Source organism: Doryrhamphus excisus, linkage group LG3 (genome assembly GCF_037039965.1).
Source record: "Doryrhamphus excisus strain RoL-2023G ecotype Guam linkage group LG3, RoL_Dexc_Guam_v1.1, whole genome shotgun sequence".
NCBI lineage: Eukaryota > Metazoa > Chordata > Actinopteri > Syngnathiformes > Syngnathidae > Doryrhamphus > Doryrhamphus excisus.
The window spans coordinates 16565881-16586605 of record NC_136359.1 but is presented as its reverse complement, the minus strand read 5'-3'; the positions used below and the strand labels follow the sequence as shown (position 1 = coordinate 16586605).

The window sequence follows — 20725 nt, the reverse complement described above, 5'->3', positions numbered from 1 at the left end:
TAGACGGGAGAAAGGTTTCCTGCAAGACACAGCTCAGGGTTCATGACTCACGTGTAACAGACGCAGCAGACACACTAGTGTTGCTGCTGTCTGTCTACCACAGACCGCAGAGCGTCGCATTAAACGGGCGTAGTAGTGTCCGCTAGCCAAGTGCTAAGTCAGCTAACTTTCATATAACCAACATTCTAGCATAGTTATACGTAATGGCGTTATAATGTTTTGTTTTCTAAGACAGCATAGGGCGTAAGGTCTCGGCGTTTCGGACTGCCTTTAATTGGCTAGCTTTTAGCTAAAGCGGAAGGCATCTCCAGGGAGTCATCAATGTCCAACGTGTCGGCCAAGATACTGAGCTAATTTCTACAGGCATTTCTTCCACTTTTAAGAATGTCCAAACGAATGAGAAACACGGAGTTGTGTGCAGACTGCTGTGTTCCAGGTAAGCAAATACAACCAATCAGTCACTGTGCAACTAAATCACTTTAACTCGTATCCGTTCTTGACATATTGACGTGTGGTTTCTTCACACCCCACGTTTCTGGTTCTAATCGGATTATCAGTGCACGCCTCACACACACACTACTGTCTACTTTACTATTACAGTGACTGTACTGTCAAGTTTAGTTTTGTAGACATGTATCGTAGCTCCCATGGGGAGGATGCGCTCCAGAAAAGCGACAGCTTCCGGTCAGTCCTTTACAATGATCAAACCGTTGTGACAGATCTTTACACCAAACGATCTGTCTGTGTGTTCTTGGTATTTTAAACAATCAAAAGCTGTACGTGAGTGGAATATTTCCACAGAACCACACAAATGTATTTTTTTGCATTGTAATTGCCCCATCCTCCTGCCTGCCAGCCATATAATTAATTTTCTATAAAGCTTGCCCTCATTAAGGTGAGCTGGACTTTCGGCAAGAGGTTACAACCCATGCAAACACAGGGAGAAGCTGCAAACTCCACACATGAGATGTTCCATCGGATATTCCAACCTAGCTGTCCAGACTGAGACGGCATTCTTAGCCCTGGGCCACAATGTGGACGCCTATAGGTCTTGTTTTTGTAAACATTAGCCATTATATTTGGCAAATTTCCTTCATGTTTTTTGTGGAAAAAAAAACATGTACAACCAAAAGTCAAAATGTATCAGAACAAGTGAAATTTGCATGGTTGTGGGTGAAATCCCCTTTGTTTAGTTATGACGTGATATTTTTCAGCGAGCACAGGAAGCCAAACAGGATGCAAAGTGAATTGACTGACTGCTTTCAATACGGAAGTCTTATTGAGGGGGATATCCTGTAAAAATATACGTTAAAACGGCTACAGAGGAAACCATCATTAATTGATGAAGAGAATACACCACCAGAAACACTTCCAGTTGTCTCTCATCTCTGATGTTTAAAGGCCATCACAGCAGCTGGCCTCACTTGCCCCTCCCTGTTCCTATGACCAGTTGTTGTGTGTGTGAATATTTTTAGATTTTCAAGATCTGCTATTAAATTTAGCAGCACTCATTCAGGAAAGGGTGAAAGAGGCCTGTCAGTACAGAGGTCACAAAGGGCAAGAGTTTGGGGGGAGACTCTTAAAGCCACGACGCAGGCGCCATGAATGCAACTTGTAACTCCTGCAGCTGTTCCCACTACACTTCAGCTGCTGTCTTCTCCCAGCATCAGCCAATCATAAGGTTTCACAATGTATTGGCTATTAAGGAGGGACGTATGAATTAACAGTATTTTTACTGTCAGAAGAAGCAAGACTTTCGAATTAGATGACACTGAAGTATGCTCGTCACCGTAATGTTAGAGTCGTAAGTTTTGCAACCTCAGTCTACATTTCCTGCTCGCATCGCAGCAATTTAATTGATGTGCTTCAGAAATTGCCTTTCTTTTTACATCACAACAAACTCTGCTGAAATGCAGAGTCCAAAAGTTCATTTCCTTGTTTGAATGCTTATGTCATGTTGTACCTGCTCTTGTTGACTAATTATTTCAGCCCGGAAGGTTTTGTTCACTAGCGTGGGTTTGTCTTGTTGATTGTTGTTAGTTTTTGTCCCGTCCACAATTTTTTCAACCTTCATTTTTATGATTGATGTACAAAAATATAGTAATGGCTAAGGTCTCCATCTTATTTTATCTGTGTAACAAAATAATATGATGCTGTATTGCTATCAAATCCAATACGCCTTCACTTTAATTTGCCATCTGTACATAGTTCAATTTTATCTGCACCTGATTCATTTGGCAGCAATGCATATTTAACTAGGGTTGGAGTGATTATTTTTGTTGTCCAGTAATCTGAAGCTTGTGGTTTTAATTAATCGAGTAATCAGTAAAGCATAACAGACCAAATCAATATGAGCCAAATACAAACAGTTAGTAGTTTGGTCCGGAAAAATGAAATCAGAATTCAAGTTTTAAATTTTTAGGTCGCTTTTAAGATCCTGGATTGTAGCTGTCACATTAATTTTGAAATGTTGTTATCTTGATGAAGGTCTGCAACCTCTGGCTGCCGTAATGCTAACAGGTAGCATTGTAATAAAGAGACACTGTCTTGTGTATGCCTGTGGTCGTATGCGTGATTTGTTTTTACCTGAAAAAGATGGCTTTAAAAGCTGGTCTTGACTTTAAGATGTATCTTTGTCTTACATCTAACACTAACAATTACAGGCCACTGTAAGTGTTGTGTTCCCTTCCTCACAGAACCCCGCTGGGCCTCAGTGAACAGAGGAGTGTTAATTTGTGATGAGTGCTGCAGTGTTCATCGAAGTCTGGGCAGGCACAGCTCCCAAGTCCGCCACCTGACACACACGCCATGGCCTCCAACACAGCTACAAGTAACATCTTTGTTCCTCACACATCATTTTTTTAGACAAACCTAATATAATGCTTATTTGTGAACTACTAAAAATCCAATAAAGTTATACACAAGATATATTGTGTATGTTTCTTCATTTCACCTAGATGGTTCAGATGTTGTACAGCAACGGTGCAAATTCAATTTGGGAGCACTCACTTCTGGATCCAGCATCAGTGATGAGTGGAAAACGTAAAGCCAGCCCCCAGGATAAACTGCAGTGAGTTCCTGTTTTCAAAGTGTTTTTTAGGATGGCATTTGGAAAACCGACTTGTATACACACATTGTGTCCAGAGTGGCAGCCCAAGCATCAAGTATTAAATGAATTAATTTTGTTCATATTGTGTGCTCCTTAAAGCCCCAACAAATCTGAATTTATTAAAGCCAAATACCAAATGCTGGCATTTGTCCACCGCATGCCTTGTCGGGAGGATGACAGCTCAACAGCCAAGGATTTAAGTAAGGTGAGTTGAAATGTTGCTTACAAGGCACATTCTACATCAGTTAATTTCAAATCTTACAGTTTTTCTCTCTCTTCTAGCAACTTCACTCAAGTGTACGCACTGGGAATCTTGAGACCTGTTTGAGGTTGCTATCTCTGGGAGCTCAAGCAAACTTTTTTCACCCGGTAAGGTCTACCTCATTTCCCTTTGAGCCCCATGTTTTAGTATAACATGTTTTCCTTCCTCAAGGAAAAAGGAAACACTCCCTTGCATGTGGCAGCAAAGGCGGGACAAGTCTCTCAGGCTGAGCTGTTAACAGTTTATGGGGCCGATCCCGGCGCTCCTGACAGCAACGGCAAAACTCCCATTGATTTTGCAAGGTTAGTCATTTGATTACCCCTTCTGTATACCAGCCACCTGTACGGGTAACTATAAGGGTCTGGTCCATTGTGAGTTGGGTGGCAGCTGAGGGCGGGTGCCTGGGCAATCTGGTCTTTGTTGGCCAAATTTGGTTCTTGGGACATTGGACATCTCTTGTTGTGGGGAAGGAGCCTGGGCTTGTACTAGAGTTTGAGACATTGCAACATTGCAAGGTAGATTTAATTCAACCCACAGTTTGGGCTCTACAACTAAACTCCTGGAGAGGGGCTGCATCTTGTTCTACTGTGGGGTTGCTGCAAGGGAGAGGTGACTCGGTGGCATGGGCGTTTTAATAGCTTCTTGACTTGGTGCCTGTGTGTTGGTGTCATCCCCTGTCAATGAGAGGGTTACTTCCTCAAATGGCAGTTCAAATTACCGAGCCTTCTTGGGGGCCATCAGAGGCATGCTGAAAAGCTGCTGGAGACTTCCATGCCATGTAGACAATAACAGTGTGACCTGGAGGGTGGTGATTGGGCAGAACACCTCCTCGATCTAAACCTGTGTGTTATGTTGCTGGACTTCTTTGCGAACCACAGTTTGTCCATAACAAACATCACAATGAAAATAAAGATATCCATAAGTATACCTGCAGCAGGCCATCCTTGACCGCAGATCGATGATTGACTTTGTAGTTGCATCATCAGACCCACCGCATGTTTTGATCACACAAGTGAATAGAGGGCCTGAGCTGTTGACTGATCACCATGTGGTGATGAGCTGGATTAGATGGAGGTAAGGATGCTGGGCAGACCTAGCAGACCCAAGTGTAAAGTGTGGGTGTGCTGAGGACATTGGCAGTTTCTTGTTCGGCGCGTCTTCAACTCTCACCTCACTCCCAGCAGAGCTTTGACTGCATTCTGGGGGAGGATGAGGATATGGAGTCTGAATGACTCATATTCTGTGCCTCCTTTGGGGAGGTATCCAATCTGAGTTGTGGTTGCTCGGTCTTTGAGGCAAACTGCAAATCTAGTCTGGGTGCCTCCTGGACTCCTCCCTGGTTGGGTAGGAGGTCCTGGGGCAAACCTAGGACACGCTGGAGGGATTATGTCTCGCAGCTTGCCTGGCAATGTCTCGGTGTCCCACCGAACTGGGAAGTCTGGACTTCTGTACTAAGAATGCTGCCCCGGAGATGGGGCAGCATAAAAGGAGATGGATGGATGGATTATGCTCAGTCAAGTGCTGCTGGTTCTCCACTTTTATAAGGGCTTACTAGTGTTTTAATGTATTCACCTTAGGGAGGCGGGCCATCACGACTTGGCAGATAGACTGGTGGAGATTCAGTATGAACTGACGGATCGGCTGGCATTCTACTTGTGTGGGAGAAAACCAGGTGAATTGCAAAGATGCAAATAATATGCATGTACTTGAGTTAAAAAGTAGATAATAGTGTTGCTATATTTTTGTGATATATAACATGGACTTTACAAGTGAATTAACTAACTACTGCATGAATTGGAACAAAAAATATTTTTGTTTTGTTTTTTTTTGCTTTTTTCTCCAGGAAATAATATTCATGTTCGTTCAAGGGTGAAACCATCAATGGCATTAGATGATGTCATTGTCTAATTTGCATAATTGGCCATAACACGTGCATGTAATGGACACTGTAAGCGTATATGTCAACATTTGTATTTGACAATAAGGGACTTTTTCTGAGTAATGACATTGGCAATGACCTTGGAATGGCATTACTGAGCATAACATAAAGAAAACCTGAAGCAGAAGTGACATAAATGTGCATAATCAGAGATAATTCTTAACAGGTACTGCCAGATTGATACTGAATCTTTAGTTAGGATGAGACCTGAGTATTTTTTCTTCTTCCTCTCAGATCATAAAAACGGGCAGCACTTCATTGTTCCACAAATGGCTGACAGGTAAGTCAGTAAGTCTCAGTATGGACGAGGGTTTTTCATCTTTTTTTGTAAAGTGAGGTAGTTGCAGTCACAACTAGCTGTGTCTTTGCGTTGTGGTGGCTTGTTGGGACTTGCTGAAACACAGAGGAAGCAGCTGTTACTTCTTTAGTATCTACAAATAAGTGACATTTAAATCCTTGCAAAGCTATTATTGTCACAGAATACACTCAATTCATTAAAATGATGTTTGCTCTTGTGTTTTGCACTCTATTGATGGCTAAGAAATGTGTAAGTATTGATCAAATGGCATGTACTATAGATGAATGCTTCATCTGACATTTTGGCAGCATGTTAATGGAAATCACTGTCTAACTGTAGCAGTTTAGATTTATCCGAGCTGGCCAAAGCAGCAAAGAAGAAGCTGCAGTCTGTAAGTGATGGTGCAGTAGATACAATTATGTTTCCACTGTGTCTGTCCCATCATTAATGTCCACCTTCCTTTCTCTTCTGCAGCTGAGTAATCATTTATTTGAGGAGCTGGCCATGGACGTGTATGATGAGGTGGACAGGCGAGAGACAGATGCAGGTAAACAATCGTGCAGTCACTGTTAGAACAGGACCTTAGAATGATTGTGTATTAAATATATTGTACTTCATTTGTATAAAAGTTAAAAATAAAGTGATCCCTTATCTATCATTGTTTGGAAAACTTGGCCGCAGTTATGCCTCTTTAGTGAATTAGCATGAAAGTTTTCTTTTTCTGTCTGGTATACTAATTTGTGTTTCTATGCACACTCATAGACAAAATAAAACTACTGAGTTAATTTCTTGTTTCTCACATGCTATTGAAGTGTGGTTAGCCACACAGAATCACAGCGCCCTTGTGACTGAGACAACAGTGGTGCCTTTCCTTCCCGTCAATCCAGAATATTCATCTACACGAAATCAGGCACGTTAGCATCTCAGAACACTATATTGTCCACTTGACTTTTACATCTCCAAATGAGTCAACTCTTTTTTTTTTCCCACCTCCATTTCTCAGGGACGCCAGAAACTTGCCCGATTCAATGCACATGAATTTGCAACTCTTGTGATTGACATACTAAGCGATGCCAAGCGTAGGCAACAGGGGAATTCAGCGGCCAGCCCTAAAGGTGAGAACATAAAGACACGTTTTCACATTTTCTGCCCTACTATATTTTTTGGGAGGTAAAAAAAGGGAGATTAGCAGAGAATTGTCAGTTAACCAGAAAAAGGAAGAATACAAAATGTGTTGTGTAATTAAAAGCCACATGACACGCAATTCTGAACAACTCCCATTACCTCAGCCACTGGTGGGATGTCAACTTTTATATTTCCAAACTATCGTCATCCTACATCTAAGCCAGATCGGGGTTTCCTGTTCCAAACCATTCCTACATGTGCTGAATGTATTTGAATATATGTAATATAATGCTTGTGATTGCAGACAATGTGGACCTTATACTGAAGAATCTACCTGCCAGGCCAAGTAGTGATAGCCAGGATAATGACCAGCCCGATTATGATAGTGTGGCGTCTGATGAGGATACAGACCAAGAGCTCCCTTCAAGTAAAGGTGATAGGACTAAGGTAATGTGGTCCTGCATTCTCAAATAATTGAAACCCTGAACATCACAGCCAAATGCACCATTCCAACAATTACCACATGCTGTATTTTCAACAGAGCCTGGACTCAGACCTCTCTGATGGACCGATCACCATGCAGGAGTACCTGGAGGTAAAGAACGCCCTCTCGGCCTCAGAGGCCAAGATCCAGCATCTCCTGAAAGCGAACAGCAACCTGAGTGATGAGTTGCGGCTGATGCAGAAAAAGGTATCCGCCGGGCTCCAACAATAAGATCACTAACAACATCAATGGCCGGGACTGAGTCAGAGAAGTGGATTGGCGGTGGGGGTCACAGCGGCTCAGCCTGTCCCTTGTAATTAGGGTGTGGCTACGTGAACAGGAAGACTGCTGTGACACCCTGCAGGTCCACCCTCTGTTGTTGGCCAGCATGCTCACTTGTACTCACCAGAAGGGGAAATTACTCCGGTTCATTTCACAATTCTTTTTTTTATTTAATATTACCCCTCCTGTCACATGAAACTAACAAGCATGTTTTTACAAAAAAAAAAGCATGTTTTTTTGCTTTTATTTTGATCCCAAAGATAGTTCATAAGTTCAATTGTATGTGTGTGTGCCTTGCTTCATCACATAAACTGTGTGCTCATAGTAATATTTTTGGATGTTTTGTACATATGGATGCATTGTTTGACAAATGGTTCACGGCAATGTATTGTAGTATAAACTAGTATTTGCCTACCTACATGTAGCTCAGTTATTCAGTAGGAGTGTTTTTAAAATGAAACACTTTTTCCCATATTTCACTTTTATGAAGAGTAGTTTGTCTATAAGGTTATTTTTGTTAACGTTGTGTGTTGGGAAAAATAGGCAGATCACTTTTAGTAGGGGATTGTGATTTGTACAGTTAACTTGAAATTGATGATGTGATCCAGCATTTCCTAAGCAACCAAATCACACAAAGGACATAGTCTGGTGGTGATGTAAAAACGGTCCTCAAATAATATGATGAATATAGTTTCTTGATAAACATTGTTCAAAGGCAACATCAATTTAAATCCAATCAAGTGTGAATGCAGAGATGCACCCCAATCAAAACAGTGCAACAAACTTGACTTCTTTCTTTAGCGTATTTTCAATGCTGTTAACTCTTGAGTCTGTTCTGTAGCTACATCTTTGACTCCACTTTCACCTGTCACCTAGCTATGCAAACAGTCCTTTGCTTGCTTACCGCTGGCTTGTTAATTTAAGCTTGGAAGACACCCCCCCCCCACTGTGCTCCTATGACTTGAAGTGGTTGAAATCTTGCTTTGCCGAGAAGCTCCTCTTAGTGTGTTGCTGACCGTCTCTTCCAGCTGCAATCTCTGCAAAGTGAGAACACCTCTCTTAGGCGGCAGGTCACAGCCAATATCTATCAGACTCCCAGCACGTCAGACTTCCCTGACCCCTCCAGTCCCTCAGCCCTGAAACGCCGCCAGTCTGCTCGGGCCAGTCGGCCCATGTCTATGTACGAGACTGGCTCGGGTCTGAAGCCTTACCTCCCTAAAGGGGAAAGTCCTTACCCAGAAGAGGCTATTCCCACCCTGCAACCCTTCTCGCCTCATGTAAGTAAGATGTGTTCCCTGCATTCTTTCGCCTTTCCCCCCCACGTGGGTCCATTTCCACCACTTCATGTCTTCACCCTGTCTGCATCTCTGCCTCTCTTTACCACCTCCCATTTGGTTCTTCTTTCTTGTCAATGTGGACTTCTTTAAAATCACATTAATTACATCAACTCACACATCATCTTGTTCAGTTTTGTTTGCATTTGCAAGGTCATTATCTATACACATCTGTTGTTTACTGGTGTGCTGCTTGTTAGTTTCGGACATTCATTAGTTGTTACTTGCTTGCAGATGCTGTTATACGTTATATTATTTGCTGTTTTGTATTGTTTTTATGTTGATGAAGCATTAAAACAACCATACAAAGTCTGTGTTTTTGTACTGCATGACAAACTCATGAGCTCATCTTCTTTTCCTTTCTATTTTCTTCAAATTAAGATGCTGGTGTGGTCAGATTTTAAGATATTTTGCTACCCAGCATGGACAGTTTAAGAAAAGCAAGCCAATTTTAGGTTTTATGAACCATTATTTCCATTATTCTATTAACCATATGTATTTTTTAATGCCCCCCCGTCCCCGTAAACAAGTCTAGTACACTTTTTAATAACGAAACATTTTTGTCTCCTGAAATTGTGATTTGAACTATGTCTTTAGAAGGAAAGGGCCGCTTATGTGACCACCTCTTCATCCCTCCCCTCATTTCCGTCCACCTTGTCCTGGTCCAAGGATGAAAGTAATCTAAAGGTTAAGTACTACCTCATGTGGACCTCACCTTGCAGGATGCAGCAAGTCCACTGGGTGCTTTTATCACTTTCTTCCTCCCTCACACTTTATCGATCTCTGCTCCCTGGCTGACCTTCTGCATGAGCTGCCCTCACCATCAAACAACTCGCTCTCATCAGTGTCATCCTTACTGGCCGTCTTAACAAATAGTCAAAGTGAAAGCACTTTTGTGTCCATGTAAGTAGAATTGCACATCAAAAACAATGTCAGGAGGAATGATGTCTGTTTTTACATATTTATCCCCCAATAACAAAAACAACAATGACTAAACCAACCGTTCTAGTGAGATTGTCACAGGGATACTTCATCTTTCACATTTGTAATGTTTCCAAGCTGTCATTTTAGCATTTTGTCTGTGTAGCATTCAGTTGAGCTCAAGTGCACCAAATCGCACTAGAGTTCACTTGTAAGACCTACTGTATCTCTCAAGTGGTCTTAAACCACTTGCTTGGTGCACACCAAGGTTTGGATTACCACATTGGACCAGAGCAAATTCACCAGTTACTTTAAAGTGAACAAAACATGACAAGCGTGTATGTACCCCAATGACGTAATAAGGTGCAACGTGCAATGTGCTTACTGTTTGTATACTAATTAGCCCAACTTTAGTGCTGGTTGCAATGCATAACTAGAATGTTGTGATAAATGATTCACTTTTTTATTAAGTCATTTTATCCTTTTTTTAAAAAGGTATTGAAGTACCTATTATGTCAGTAAAGGTAGAATTCCATTATATTGTGCTGTTGATGTAGATGTGATCACATTTTCTTCAAGTTCTATCACTTGTTACTGTTGTTGTTTCTGACAATGCAACGCTACACTTCCCACTTCTTCTAGTAACAAACTGGCCATCTACTGTAGGTATGGTCTGGAATATTTATTTTATTTTAAGCGCATTGTGAGCATGGGAAAATGTAGGTCTGAGGTTGAGACCTGTTGAGAAACATATATGTATTTCAAAACAAAAAATAAGAACATGAGTGTTTTGCACTGTTTTGTGACATTTCCAGCAAAAACATACCCATTCAACAATACAGTAGATTCACACTTTTTATTGGTGATATATTCTGGGACCATTGGTGAATGGTGCAAACCTGTGATCAACTGAGACGCACGTAAAAATGTACCGTAATTTCTGGTTTATAGGCCGCTTCTTTTTTGTAAACTCTTTTGTAAACCGTGCGGCTAAACTATGACCATGTTCAAATGTTGTGACATCTCCTGTAACAACGAGCTTATCAACCCATTGAAAATTGCAAGAGTTCATTACTCAGTCAACAGTACAACAGTCTGACTCACAGTGCCATCTTATATACAGGGCTAAAATCATCACACATCAACTTAACACTCAAAAGGTATACCTAAGAAATACGCAATGTTTTTTTTATATGTTAACTCTGTTGTGTGTGTGTGTGTGTGAGAGAGAGGACAAATGTGGGATAATTGAATTTCCTTCCTTGAGCTCCTTGATGCAAGCCAGTCTATCATTTGAAGTTTGTAAAAATGTACCTATGTCCTATAATAATCCTTATGTTCATTGTCTTACTGAATGTGGAAACAACAAGACTCCCAGTCAGTCCTAGTATGTTGTTTTGATTAAGAGTATTTTATGAAGTCATGTGACCTTTCTCCTCATGATCTCTCCTAAGGGTCCGCTGCTCACGAGTTATAAGAACAAACCTTTTGTTCCATGATTCTAATGTCAACTCATGTGATCATGGCTGTCTCACGAGGAGTGTTTCAGTCTTATTTATCCTGGCAATGTGTAAACTTAAGCGCTTAAAGATGAAGCTTTGCCTCCCCCCCAACTTCCCAAAAACACTTTTCAGTTTTTGCATTAGTTTTCCATCTTTGGCAGTGTATGTAACCACTTCATGCTGACTCGTCTAAACAATCTCACTGTACTAACGATGACCGTGCTGTAAAAGTGTATACTCTTGCTTCACAGCTTTATTGGCTCGTTTCAAAATCTCCGGCATCGCTTTTACTTGTTTACCTGACAGCTGGCAACAATAGAAAGAGTCAATGACATTTTGTTTTCTTCCTTCGGGAGGCCATTGTTGTTGTAGCACTTAACTCGTGCCTTCACCACAGATGTTTCTGCTTTATATTCCCAATGACGTGCGCCATCAATCGCTTCCTCCGCAGGCCTCCAAGTTGGAGAAGCAAAGCAGCATGCCAGAAAGTGACTACGACAATACATTCAATGACTCTGAGCTGGACGAGACAGGGTAAGAATACAATGACATCATCAACAGAGGTGTTTGCTCATTGCAGCGAGGTTTGCTCTGCAGTGCGTCCAGACGAGGGCGGCTGAGAAGCAGTGGCTGGCTGGGGGAGGGAGGCTCTATTCCTGAGCTGGATGACACCGAGGTGGAGTTGGACCCCACGCTTCCCAGCACCGAGGACGTCATCCGCAAAACCGAACAGATCACCAAGAACATTCAGGAGCTTCTGCGAGCTGCTCAGGAGAACAAACATGAAAGGTCAGAAGGATCAGACTAAACAAATACGTTTGCATTTTTCTGTTTCACAACCTCCGGCATCCATCATTATTGGGTTCTGTTCAGTTCTGTTGACTTTTCTGGCATCTTCCTCTCCTCCTCCATATCCTCGGGCCCTCACGCCTGTCAGCAGACCGTATGAGCGTGAAGGTGTGCGCCGCCTCAGGCACAGTCTGGGATGTTTCAGCACTCTGATGCCCTGGGCTGAGAAGCCCTCCACCTCCCTTCATCCACTCAGCCTCCGCTCCCCTGACCCTCCCTCCTGGTACTCTGGCCTCTGTCCCTGTCTCCCAGGCATTGTTTGATCTTCCTCTGCTTCCAGGCTTTTTTCCCCCCATTCCTTACCAACTCGTGAATCATAACCACTAATAATATTTCTCATTGTGAACCACTACATGGATCTCATTTATTTGTGGTTAGGTTTCCATCGGCATGGGTACCTCTTTGTGTATTGAGCATTTATTATAACTAGAAATACTGAATTTTGAGTTCAAAGGATTTTATTGACACAATGAATGGACAGACTACTAAATGAAGGAGAACAATTTTACATCGACGAGGGACATACAATGTAGGATGAAGATTCTGACTTACAAACAGCACTTATATATACCTGGTTTGAAACAGGTGTACATCAACCTGACTAAAATCCTATTATTTATGATACAGCTGCTATTGACGGGCTGTCAATGTTCACTGTTGTCCAGTCTAGCGAAGTGATTGATCCTATTCATGATGTATTGTATAAAACTATGGCAGGAACAATATCAAATGAAAAGTACTAAATGAATACAGAGCCACCGTCTCGCTTGGTGGACTTTTCAGAGACGTTGTGTACCACATTAGCACTCAAAGTCATCAAATCTTACCTTTATGCATTCCCACATAGTATCAGCATTTGGGAGCAAATATGAGGGGAAAGAAAAAAGGGGAAAATACATCGGAGAACGGTAGATGGCGTGTTCAAACATAGTAGGACAAATTTCCACTCGCATTATTCATTGAAAAACTGGAGGATTTCTAACTAATAGTTACAGTGTTGTAATCAAATAATATTTACTGTAATATAATTATTAATATATTTATTTTTAATGACTGTTTTTAAACAGAAATTAAATTACATTGAGTTTTCAATTTTGATTAAATATTTTATGACTATTGCCCTGCGTTTTAAGTATTTACATTTGCACATTTCATGAAGGAAAGGTGCATTATGGGAAATATTTAATATTTAATAAGTAAATAAGTGAGTAAACATTTAGAATTTAAAACCAGTATCAAATGAACAACTCTTATTTTAAGCTAACACAAACAAAATATGTTTGTGTCAGTGTGAGAGGTCTCACTCGCCACATTTTGTATTCGCTGAACCTTTCGTGAGTGAGTTTAAGAGCTAATATTACTACTAATAAAGAAAAATAGTAATACAAAAATATGCTTGCTGACTGTATATACTTTATTCCCCAAATAATGACCCATATTGCCAAAATTGATATCCCTTTACATAAAATTTGATGTGGTTATTGTTGTAGTTGCACATCGACTCGTTTACCACAAATGATTAATTTATGATTAATGATTAATTCTAAGTTAACAATCAACAAAAAATCTGATTAATCACGATAAAATATTTTAATCAATTGACAGCCCTAAAAATAACTCCATCTTTTCTGATGGGAGTAAATCTGGTCCAAATTTGGATCAAATGTGGTGTTTTTGCACAGTTTCAATCGATGTGATGTCAAATGGAGATTTTGCAGTATTTGCAGTTGTGCATTTGGCAGGGGGCACGGCAAAAACATTTCTGTCCCTTCTAAACTGTGTGCTGGAAATGTTGAGTTGCATGGTTTTACAAGGTACAATTATGTAGCATGTTGTTCCGAGTTTGTCATTAACAATAATTTACATTAGGTGTGGAATTTAGAGAAATAAGATGAAATTGTTGACCTAATTAATCATTTTTGTCTCTTCACAGCTTCATACCCTGCTCAGAAAGAATACATGCGGCTGTAACAGAAATGGCTGCTCTCTTTCCCAAGGTAAGGACAAATTTAAATCTGATGGTGACTGATGAAAATAGAGGAAAACTGATCTGACTCATCATTGCAGAAATCTAATTTGCATATGTTTACCCATTTGTCACCTTCCTCTGCAGAAGCCACGGTCTGAGACGGTAAGAAGCTCTCTCCGCTTGTTGACGTCCAGTGCGTGCAGACTTCAGAGCGAGTGCAGGAAGGCGGTGCCTCCGGAAGGATTCCCAGGACCGGACATGCAGCTTGTCACCCAGCAGGTCATCCAATGTGCTTATGACATTGCCAAGGCAGCCAAGCAGCTTGTCACCATCACCACTAAGGAGAACACCAACTGACGGTTCTAACTGGGCTACAAAACCACATACATCTCACTCCCTTGCGTCTATATTTTTTTTAAATTGTTTTTTTCATAATGGTGGTATATGCATGCATTCATTTTTTTAAATTATAATTATGTTTGACAATTAGGGACAGATGGAAGGAAACTCTGCAGCCTTACCATCTAATATTGTACTTGTAACAGCACAATTTCCCTCAAGGTAAAATCATTTCCACTAACTAAACACACTACTAGGAAATCCATTCAGTGCCACTTTACTTCATGTGATGTTGAAAGCCATAAAAACCCATGAATTATGCTATTGCTAATACGCTTGCAGCCAAATAAGCTTCCCTTAATATCATTTTGTGCATTCAGATTCAAATTTACACACACCTTCAAATGTTTGTGGAATATAAAAGTTCATTTACATGACTTGCCCTCTGTTGTACCCCATCAGCAGTGCATTTGTCGCAGCCCATTTGTTTAGCCTGTCAATGCATGTGACACTCAACAAGACAACGTTGTTGCATTTAAGTGTCTACTCTGCTCTCTGTGATGCAGTCTTGTGTGCCGCTACAGCATTGGTATTGTTAGCAAATAGAGCAAAGAGCCATGTGTATGTCCACGTGTTTGGTGCTCTGGTCTGTTTTGTGTCAATGTACAACATTATGGGATAGCGCAGTGGATGTCTGCTGTTTCCTGATTTTGCAGCACAACTAAATGACACAGGATGGAGTGAAGGGGTGTACTGTACTGTATATGATGCAGCTTGTGTAGTTGCCATTTGAAAAAAAAATATTTTCTAAATAAACTTAATTTATAAGTAAGAAAAAGGCTCTTTCATTGGCATAAAAATTTGATTTATTAAAAACAGTTGGACAAATTGAATATTAAAAGAAACTTAACACTTCTGGGCTCATTTAAGCACACACAGGCTTCTTTATACCACGAGGCAATAAAGGGGTACAGGTTTTCATGGCAGTTACTCATGTCCATGCTACTCGAGGTCGCCTGTGAATCTGAAATGGAGATAAAAAGTATAACAATTGAAATATATATTACAACAGCCTGTCCTCTGATTGATGATGGTTCACCTTTTGCTGGCTTCCTCTATTGGGCATCCACTGCTTCTCTTGCCACAGACCCTCCTCCTGGACAAGATGGGCGTCCCTGTTTTCCTTCTCTTCTTCCTCTATCCTGCACTTCTCTTGAAGCTGCTGCTCCACCTACAGGACGTGAAAGCAAACTGCATTACAGTTTGGAGTTCGCATGTTCTCCACGTGCGTTGGTTTCTCCGGGTACTCCAGTTTCCTCCCGCATTCCAAAACATGCATGTTAGGTTAGGCATGTTAATTAGCGACTCCAAATGGTCCATAGCTATGAATGTGAGTGTGAATGGTTGTTTGTCTATATGTGCCCTGTGTACCCCGCCTCTCGTTCAAAGTCAGCTGGGATAGGCTCCAGCATACCCACGTGACCCTAGTGAGGATAAGTAGTATAGAAAATGGATGGATGGATATTCAAGTACCCAGTACGGCGATCTCCGTATCCCACTTTGGGAACCTTGGGTGCAAATTAACACTAGTATTGCAGACATTCAAAGCATGACCATGAACCTCTTTTGTCCACGCTGCTGTACGGCTTTCCTGTTGTTCCATCTCCTGGCGTCTCAACTCCTTTTGCTTCTCAAGCTCCCGGATCAGCTCATCTCTTCTCTTCAATGACTCTATCTGAGCCTTACGGTTGTTTTGCATCTTCAGCCCTAGCTGCTTCCGTCTCTCTGCTAGCACCTTTTACAAGAAAAAATATACAAATATTCACCTTTTTCACTTGGGTAATTCAATGCGATGCTTGTGAAATGTGACGTAATACGACAGAAGTGCACCTCATGCATGAGCAATTCTCTGGCTTTTCTCTCCCTCTCCCATGTGGCTTCTCGTTTCTCCCAAACAAGTTGAGCTTCCTCTCTAAAGGGGGAGACACATAGTTCTTTTAGAGCAGAGGTGTCCAAAATGTTTAAACTGAGGGCCAAATGCACCTCAGCTTTGTGACGCTCTTTTTTTTCCCTTAATTTTTACAGTTTTAATTTTCAAATATATAAATAACTTTATTCTTTTTGTTTGTTTCTCATAAAATTGACTTTTAAAAGTAATGTTTTTTTCTTTACTATTTAAACTTTATGCTACTAAAGCAATGCTGTTTTTCCCCTCACAAAATTATCAGCTGCACCTTGAATACCCCTGTTTTTGATGAAGAGCTTGCTCTCACCTGTATAGGAGATCAAACTCGGCCTCCCGCTCCCTCTCCAACTGAAGCTGCTCTTCGATGACACGCTTCATCCAGGCAGCATCAGCAAAGACCCGCTCTCTCCTTGCCGCCTCCAACTCCTCGTGTTGCTCTCCTTTCAGCAAAGCTGCAAGTAGCTTATGGTCAGCCTCCTGGAGGGTACAAGAACACAGATTTAAGAAAAGTTTTTATCTCTAAATCTTTCTTACACATACAGTGCATCCGGAAAGTATTCACAGCGCTTCACTTTTTCTACATTTTGTCATGTTACAGCCTCATTCCAAATTGTATTAAATTAATCTCTTACCTCAAAATTCTACACAAAATACTCCATTATGACAATGTGAAAAAGTTTTTTTTTTTTACTTTTTTTGAATTTATTAAAAATAGAAAACAAAAAAATCACATTTACATAAGTATTCACAGCCTTTGCCATGAAGCTCAAAATTGAGCTTAGGTGCATCTTTTTTCCACTGATCATCCTTGAGATCTTTCTACAGCTTAATTGGAGTCCACCTGCAGTAAATTCAGTTGATTGGACATGATTTGGAAATATAATAACTGTCTATATAAGGTCCCACAGTTGACTGTGCATGTCAGAGCACAAACACCAAGCATGAAGTCAAAAGAACTGTCTGTAGACCTGCGAGACAGGATTGTCTTGAGGCACAAATCTGGGGAAGGATACAGAAAAAATTTATGCTGCTTTGAAGGTCCCAATGAGCACAGTGGCCTCCATTATTCCTAAATGGAAGACGTTTGGAACCACCAGGACTCTTCCTAGAGCTGGCCGGCCTTCTAAACTGAGCGATTGGGGAAGAAGGGCCTTAGTCAGGGAGGTGACCAAGGCCCCGATGGTCACTCTGTCAGAGCTCCAGCGTATTCAAGGCTGTGAATACTTATGTAAATGGGATTTTTTGTTTTCTATTTTTAATAAATTCAAAAAAAGTAAAAAAAAAACTTTTTCACATTGTCATAATGGAGTATTTTGTGTAGAATTTTGAGGTAAGAGATTAATTTAATACAATTTGGAATGAGGCTGTAACATGACAAAATGTAGAAAAAGTGAAGCGCTGTGAATACTTTCCGGATGCACTGTAGGCCTGTTAAAAAACCCAAAGTCGATATCACTCCTGCATCTGTCTGGGCGCATTGGTTCTACAGTGGAATAAATGGAGAGAGTGAAACCCCCCCCCCGAGGGCCAGCGAGCCAGCCTACAGTGACATCAGCACTTTTCTATCAACTAAGTGGTTAGGCAGAACAAAACTGTTCAGAAGCTAAGTTACGCCAACCATGGCTGACTGAGGAGGAGGAATTGACGTCTCTGGTGAGTAGATGTATTTTATTGAAAAGATTTTATATTTTTGCCACATTATGAGATAAATATCGATTGTGAACTGCTTCAGATGATGTTGTAGTGTAGTTGTTTGTCATAGGTTAGGGTTAGTTGAAGTTACGCTGTAATGTATGTCAGCTGTATCGGTGATGTTCTTCCAAGATAGTGGGACTTCATGTATATTACTCTCACCTCAATCTAGGGGCGAGTCTGTCTCTCTACATGAGTGACTATGGTTTGAAACCCTGAGATGTATTTACTGTCATTATTTTTTTTTGGTTTTTGATACTGGCTTTCACTGTCTGCCGAAAAAAAGTCTCGGCAGCCCACTGAAGTCCCAGGTCCCAAATGCTCCACCCGCCACTAGTAATAATATCGAATTAGAGAAAAACACTTTAGTAACGCTTCGTAAATACTTTAAGGACTGACTTTGACATTGGTCTTCGTAGTTCACCAAAGATAAGTGGACTCACCAGTTCTTCCTGCACTTGCTGGGATCTCCTCCTAAGTTGAGACCGATACTGCCGGATGAGAAAATGCCTACATGAAAACAAATTCAAAGATCTTAGTGTTCATCCAATCAGTGCACCTTCTAAAGTGGTTTCCTTACCGCATTTCTGCTTTCTTTCGCCTTTCCTCTATTTTTCTCCTCTCTGCCTCAATCTTATCCAGGTCCCACTGCTGGACCAGCAAAGTCTCTTCCTCTTTCCTTAGACAAGTTGCCTTGGAGAAAGAACATGAATATAACTGTGGTGGGTTTCTTTTTCTTTCTTAATATTACCACTTTTGTCATGAATCTGATTACCTCCTCTTCCTTCAGTCTCAGTTCTTCCATGTTTTTGCGAATGTCTTCTGCTCGCTGACTCTCCTGGGCTTTCCTGTTTTCCTCTTCCTGTTCTATTCTCTCCAGAGATTGTCCTCCTTGGGTCCTTTCGTATTCGTCTAGCATATCCTCTTGAGCCACCACTTCTTGCTGTACATTTGTAGAGATGACAACTTTAACCGTGCACTACAGCATAGACTTGAGAATGTTGAGACATTGACATGAATATTGAGTGAATGACACAGAACAAGTGCTGGTAAAATGGGTTTTTCCAGTATTAACAAGGTAAAACAAACAAAGCCACGACATGTTAGGTACTACAGGATAATTGTGACACAAGCACATCACAAAAACAGTAGTCAAGCTCTAGTAAATGTTATGCTTTCCTACCAGGTTCTGCTCAGAAATATGCTCATCTTCAGGTAAGGCAACCTCAACCTATCAAAAGAAGCAGAAACTTGAGCTACCAGGGATTTGTTGCAAATTCATAAAATAAACACTTATCACAGCAAGAAGCACTAGCATTGTCCAATGCATCATACTCCAGCTGTTCATTAATGATGAATAATAATAATAAATGATGGGGCTAGTCTAGGTACCTGCTGCGATTCCGGACTGTTGCTCTTCCAGTGCTCCTTTAGCAGCTTTTGTGCCAGCTAAGAGTACAACAAACATGGCAACGTTAATAAGCATATTACACAGGCAGCAAGTATTTAAGTACTACCTACCTTTTTTCTCCTCTCCATTTTTGATATGGATTGCACTTTTTCCATGTTTTCCAGCTCTGTCAGCTCAGCCTGTTGTTGTTTGTGTTCCTCTTCCAGCATGAGCCTAAGTCGTATCCTGCGCTCCTCCAGATTGTTTATTTTGTCCTCCTCCAGCCTTTCCCTACAATATGCCGACATACTGACAGAGCAGAGACACAAGTCTTGTCATCAATGTTGAAAGACATTTTTTATTACAATAATTTTGAGTTTGTAGATAAAAACATACTGTGCCTGAAGAAGTCATTAAACTTGTTTTGTGCTGGCACACTGTGTTATTTTGCACTACCTCAATATGAAATTGCATCGTCCAACACGGCAATAATTATGGGTGGTTGGAGGTGAAGGGGATTTAGGAACATTTTAGGGGGTTCAAACCACCCTAAAAAAAGACCTAATGATGTCTGTACCATGGGCTAATAATTTACAGCAATAAGCATGCTGTAAATGGGCCCCGGGCCGGAATATAGACACCAATGGCCCATAGACTGAGAATTGTTTGAAATACTTCTACATATACAATGACGTGTTCTAGTTGATGTTGTATTACGTGTGTTTACCTCTGCGCGAATGAATGACGTGAGGTCCAATGGGAGTGCAACTGATTGCGGACACCCTGATCCCTATAGTACTTTACGTAGAGGTCCAGCTGCTCCTGTTGGCGGAATTTTTGCTCCCTCCTCCAGGCAAGCTTGGCACCCAACGTCTGTTTGCGGTAGGGTATATAGGTGGAGAGGGTCGGCAAAGCCATGGTCCTGCAAATGCAGTCATTAAACAGCTATTCCAAGAGCATACACCTCAAATCCATATGACGTAGATGTGTGTTGTCAAAACCATACACTTGCCAACAGTTGCCAACACAATCAACAAAGGACATAGAAAATGCATTTGCCCAAATGCTTAGCTGTAATATGCTGGGTGGTTACGTGATATTCTTCTGTTGTTGTTTAACGTAGTCACAGTTTCTAATTAAGAAAGCGGCAGCATGAAAAAAATAGCATTGTTGTACCTGAATATTTTCTGCTTTCAGTCGATTTTCTCTGTCACTACGCAACATGTACCGGAAACTCAATCTGTGCTGCGCATGCGCGAGAAGA

At 41.1% G+C, this 20725-nt stretch overlaps 2 protein-coding genes across 6 annotated transcripts; one reads left to right on the top strand and one right to left on the bottom strand.

Annotated features, from left to right (window-relative positions):
- Nucleotides 1-45: 45 nt before the first annotated feature.
- On the top strand, nt 46-15244 carry git2a (G protein-coupled receptor kinase interacting ArfGAP 2a). Of its 5 annotated transcripts, XM_058071029.2 has the most exons (21): nt 46-436; nt 2697-2830; nt 2958-3070; nt 3209-3314; nt 3392-3478; nt 3543-3673; nt 4949-5043; nt 5545-5590; nt 5948-5999; nt 6083-6155; nt 6421-6518; nt 6612-6723; nt 7038-7180; nt 7275-7424; nt 8528-8776; nt 9431-9520; nt 11708-11790; nt 11854-12045; nt 12197-12328; nt 14039-14102; nt 14219-15244. In XM_058071029.2, exons 1-21 carry the CDS (start codon nt 385-387, stop codon nt 14429-14431), a joined length of 2415 nt encoding a protein of 804 aa, XP_057927012.2. In that variant the 5' UTR covers nt 46-384; the 3' UTR covers nt 14432-15244. The 5 variants fall into 5 exon arrangements, with proteins under 5 accessions (XP_057927012.2, XP_078645890.1, XP_057927013.2 ...); XM_078789764.1 differs by lacking the exon at nt 9431-9520 and having other exon boundaries at nt 48-436; nt 12194-12328; nt 14219-15243; XM_058071030.2 differs by lacking the exon at nt 12197-12328 and having other exon boundaries at nt 50-436; nt 14219-15242.
- A 17-nt stretch (nt 15245-15261) lies between these two features.
- Nucleotides 15262-20721, bottom strand: tchp (trichoplein, keratin filament binding). Its single transcript, XM_058071031.2, has 13 exons — nt 20638-20721; nt 20189-20383; nt 19593-19770; nt 19464-19520; nt 19255-19302; nt 18847-19014; nt 18652-18764; nt 18515-18581; nt 16687-16856; nt 16304-16385; nt 16035-16208; nt 15513-15644; nt 15262-15437 (listed from the first exon to the last, which is right to left on the bottom strand). The coding sequence occupies exons 2-13, from the start codon at nt 20377-20379 to the stop codon at nt 15405-15407; spliced, it is 1413 nt and encodes a 470-aa protein (XP_057927014.2). The 5' UTR covers nt 20380-20383; nt 20638-20721; the 3' UTR covers nt 15262-15404.
- Nucleotides 20722-20725: the final 4 nt, after the last annotated feature.

Coding starts and splice junctions, on each gene's coding strand:
- git2a (XM_058071029.2), top strand. CDS start 385: ATGTCCAAACGAATGAGAAACACGGAGTTGTGTGCAGACTGCTGTGTT. Junction 3,479..3,542: donor AAGCAAACTTTTTTCACCCG/GTAAGGTCTACC, acceptor TCCTTCCTCAAG/GAAAAAGGAAACACTCCCTT. Junction 5,591..5,947: donor GTTCCACAAATGGCTGACAG/GTAAGTCAGTAA, acceptor GTCTAACTGTAG/CAGTTTAGATTTATCCGAGC.
- tchp (XM_058071031.2), bottom strand. CDS start 20,379: ATGGCTTTGCCGACCCTCTCCACCTATATACCCTACCGCAAACAGACG. Junction 16,386..16,686: donor GAGTTTGATCTCCTATACAG/GTGAGAGCAAGC, acceptor CTCCCCCTTTAG/AGAGGAAGCTCAACTTGTTT. Junction 16,209..16,303: donor GAGAATTGCTCATGCATGAG/GTGCACTTCTGT, acceptor TTCTTGTAAAAG/GTGCTAGCAGAGAGACGGAA.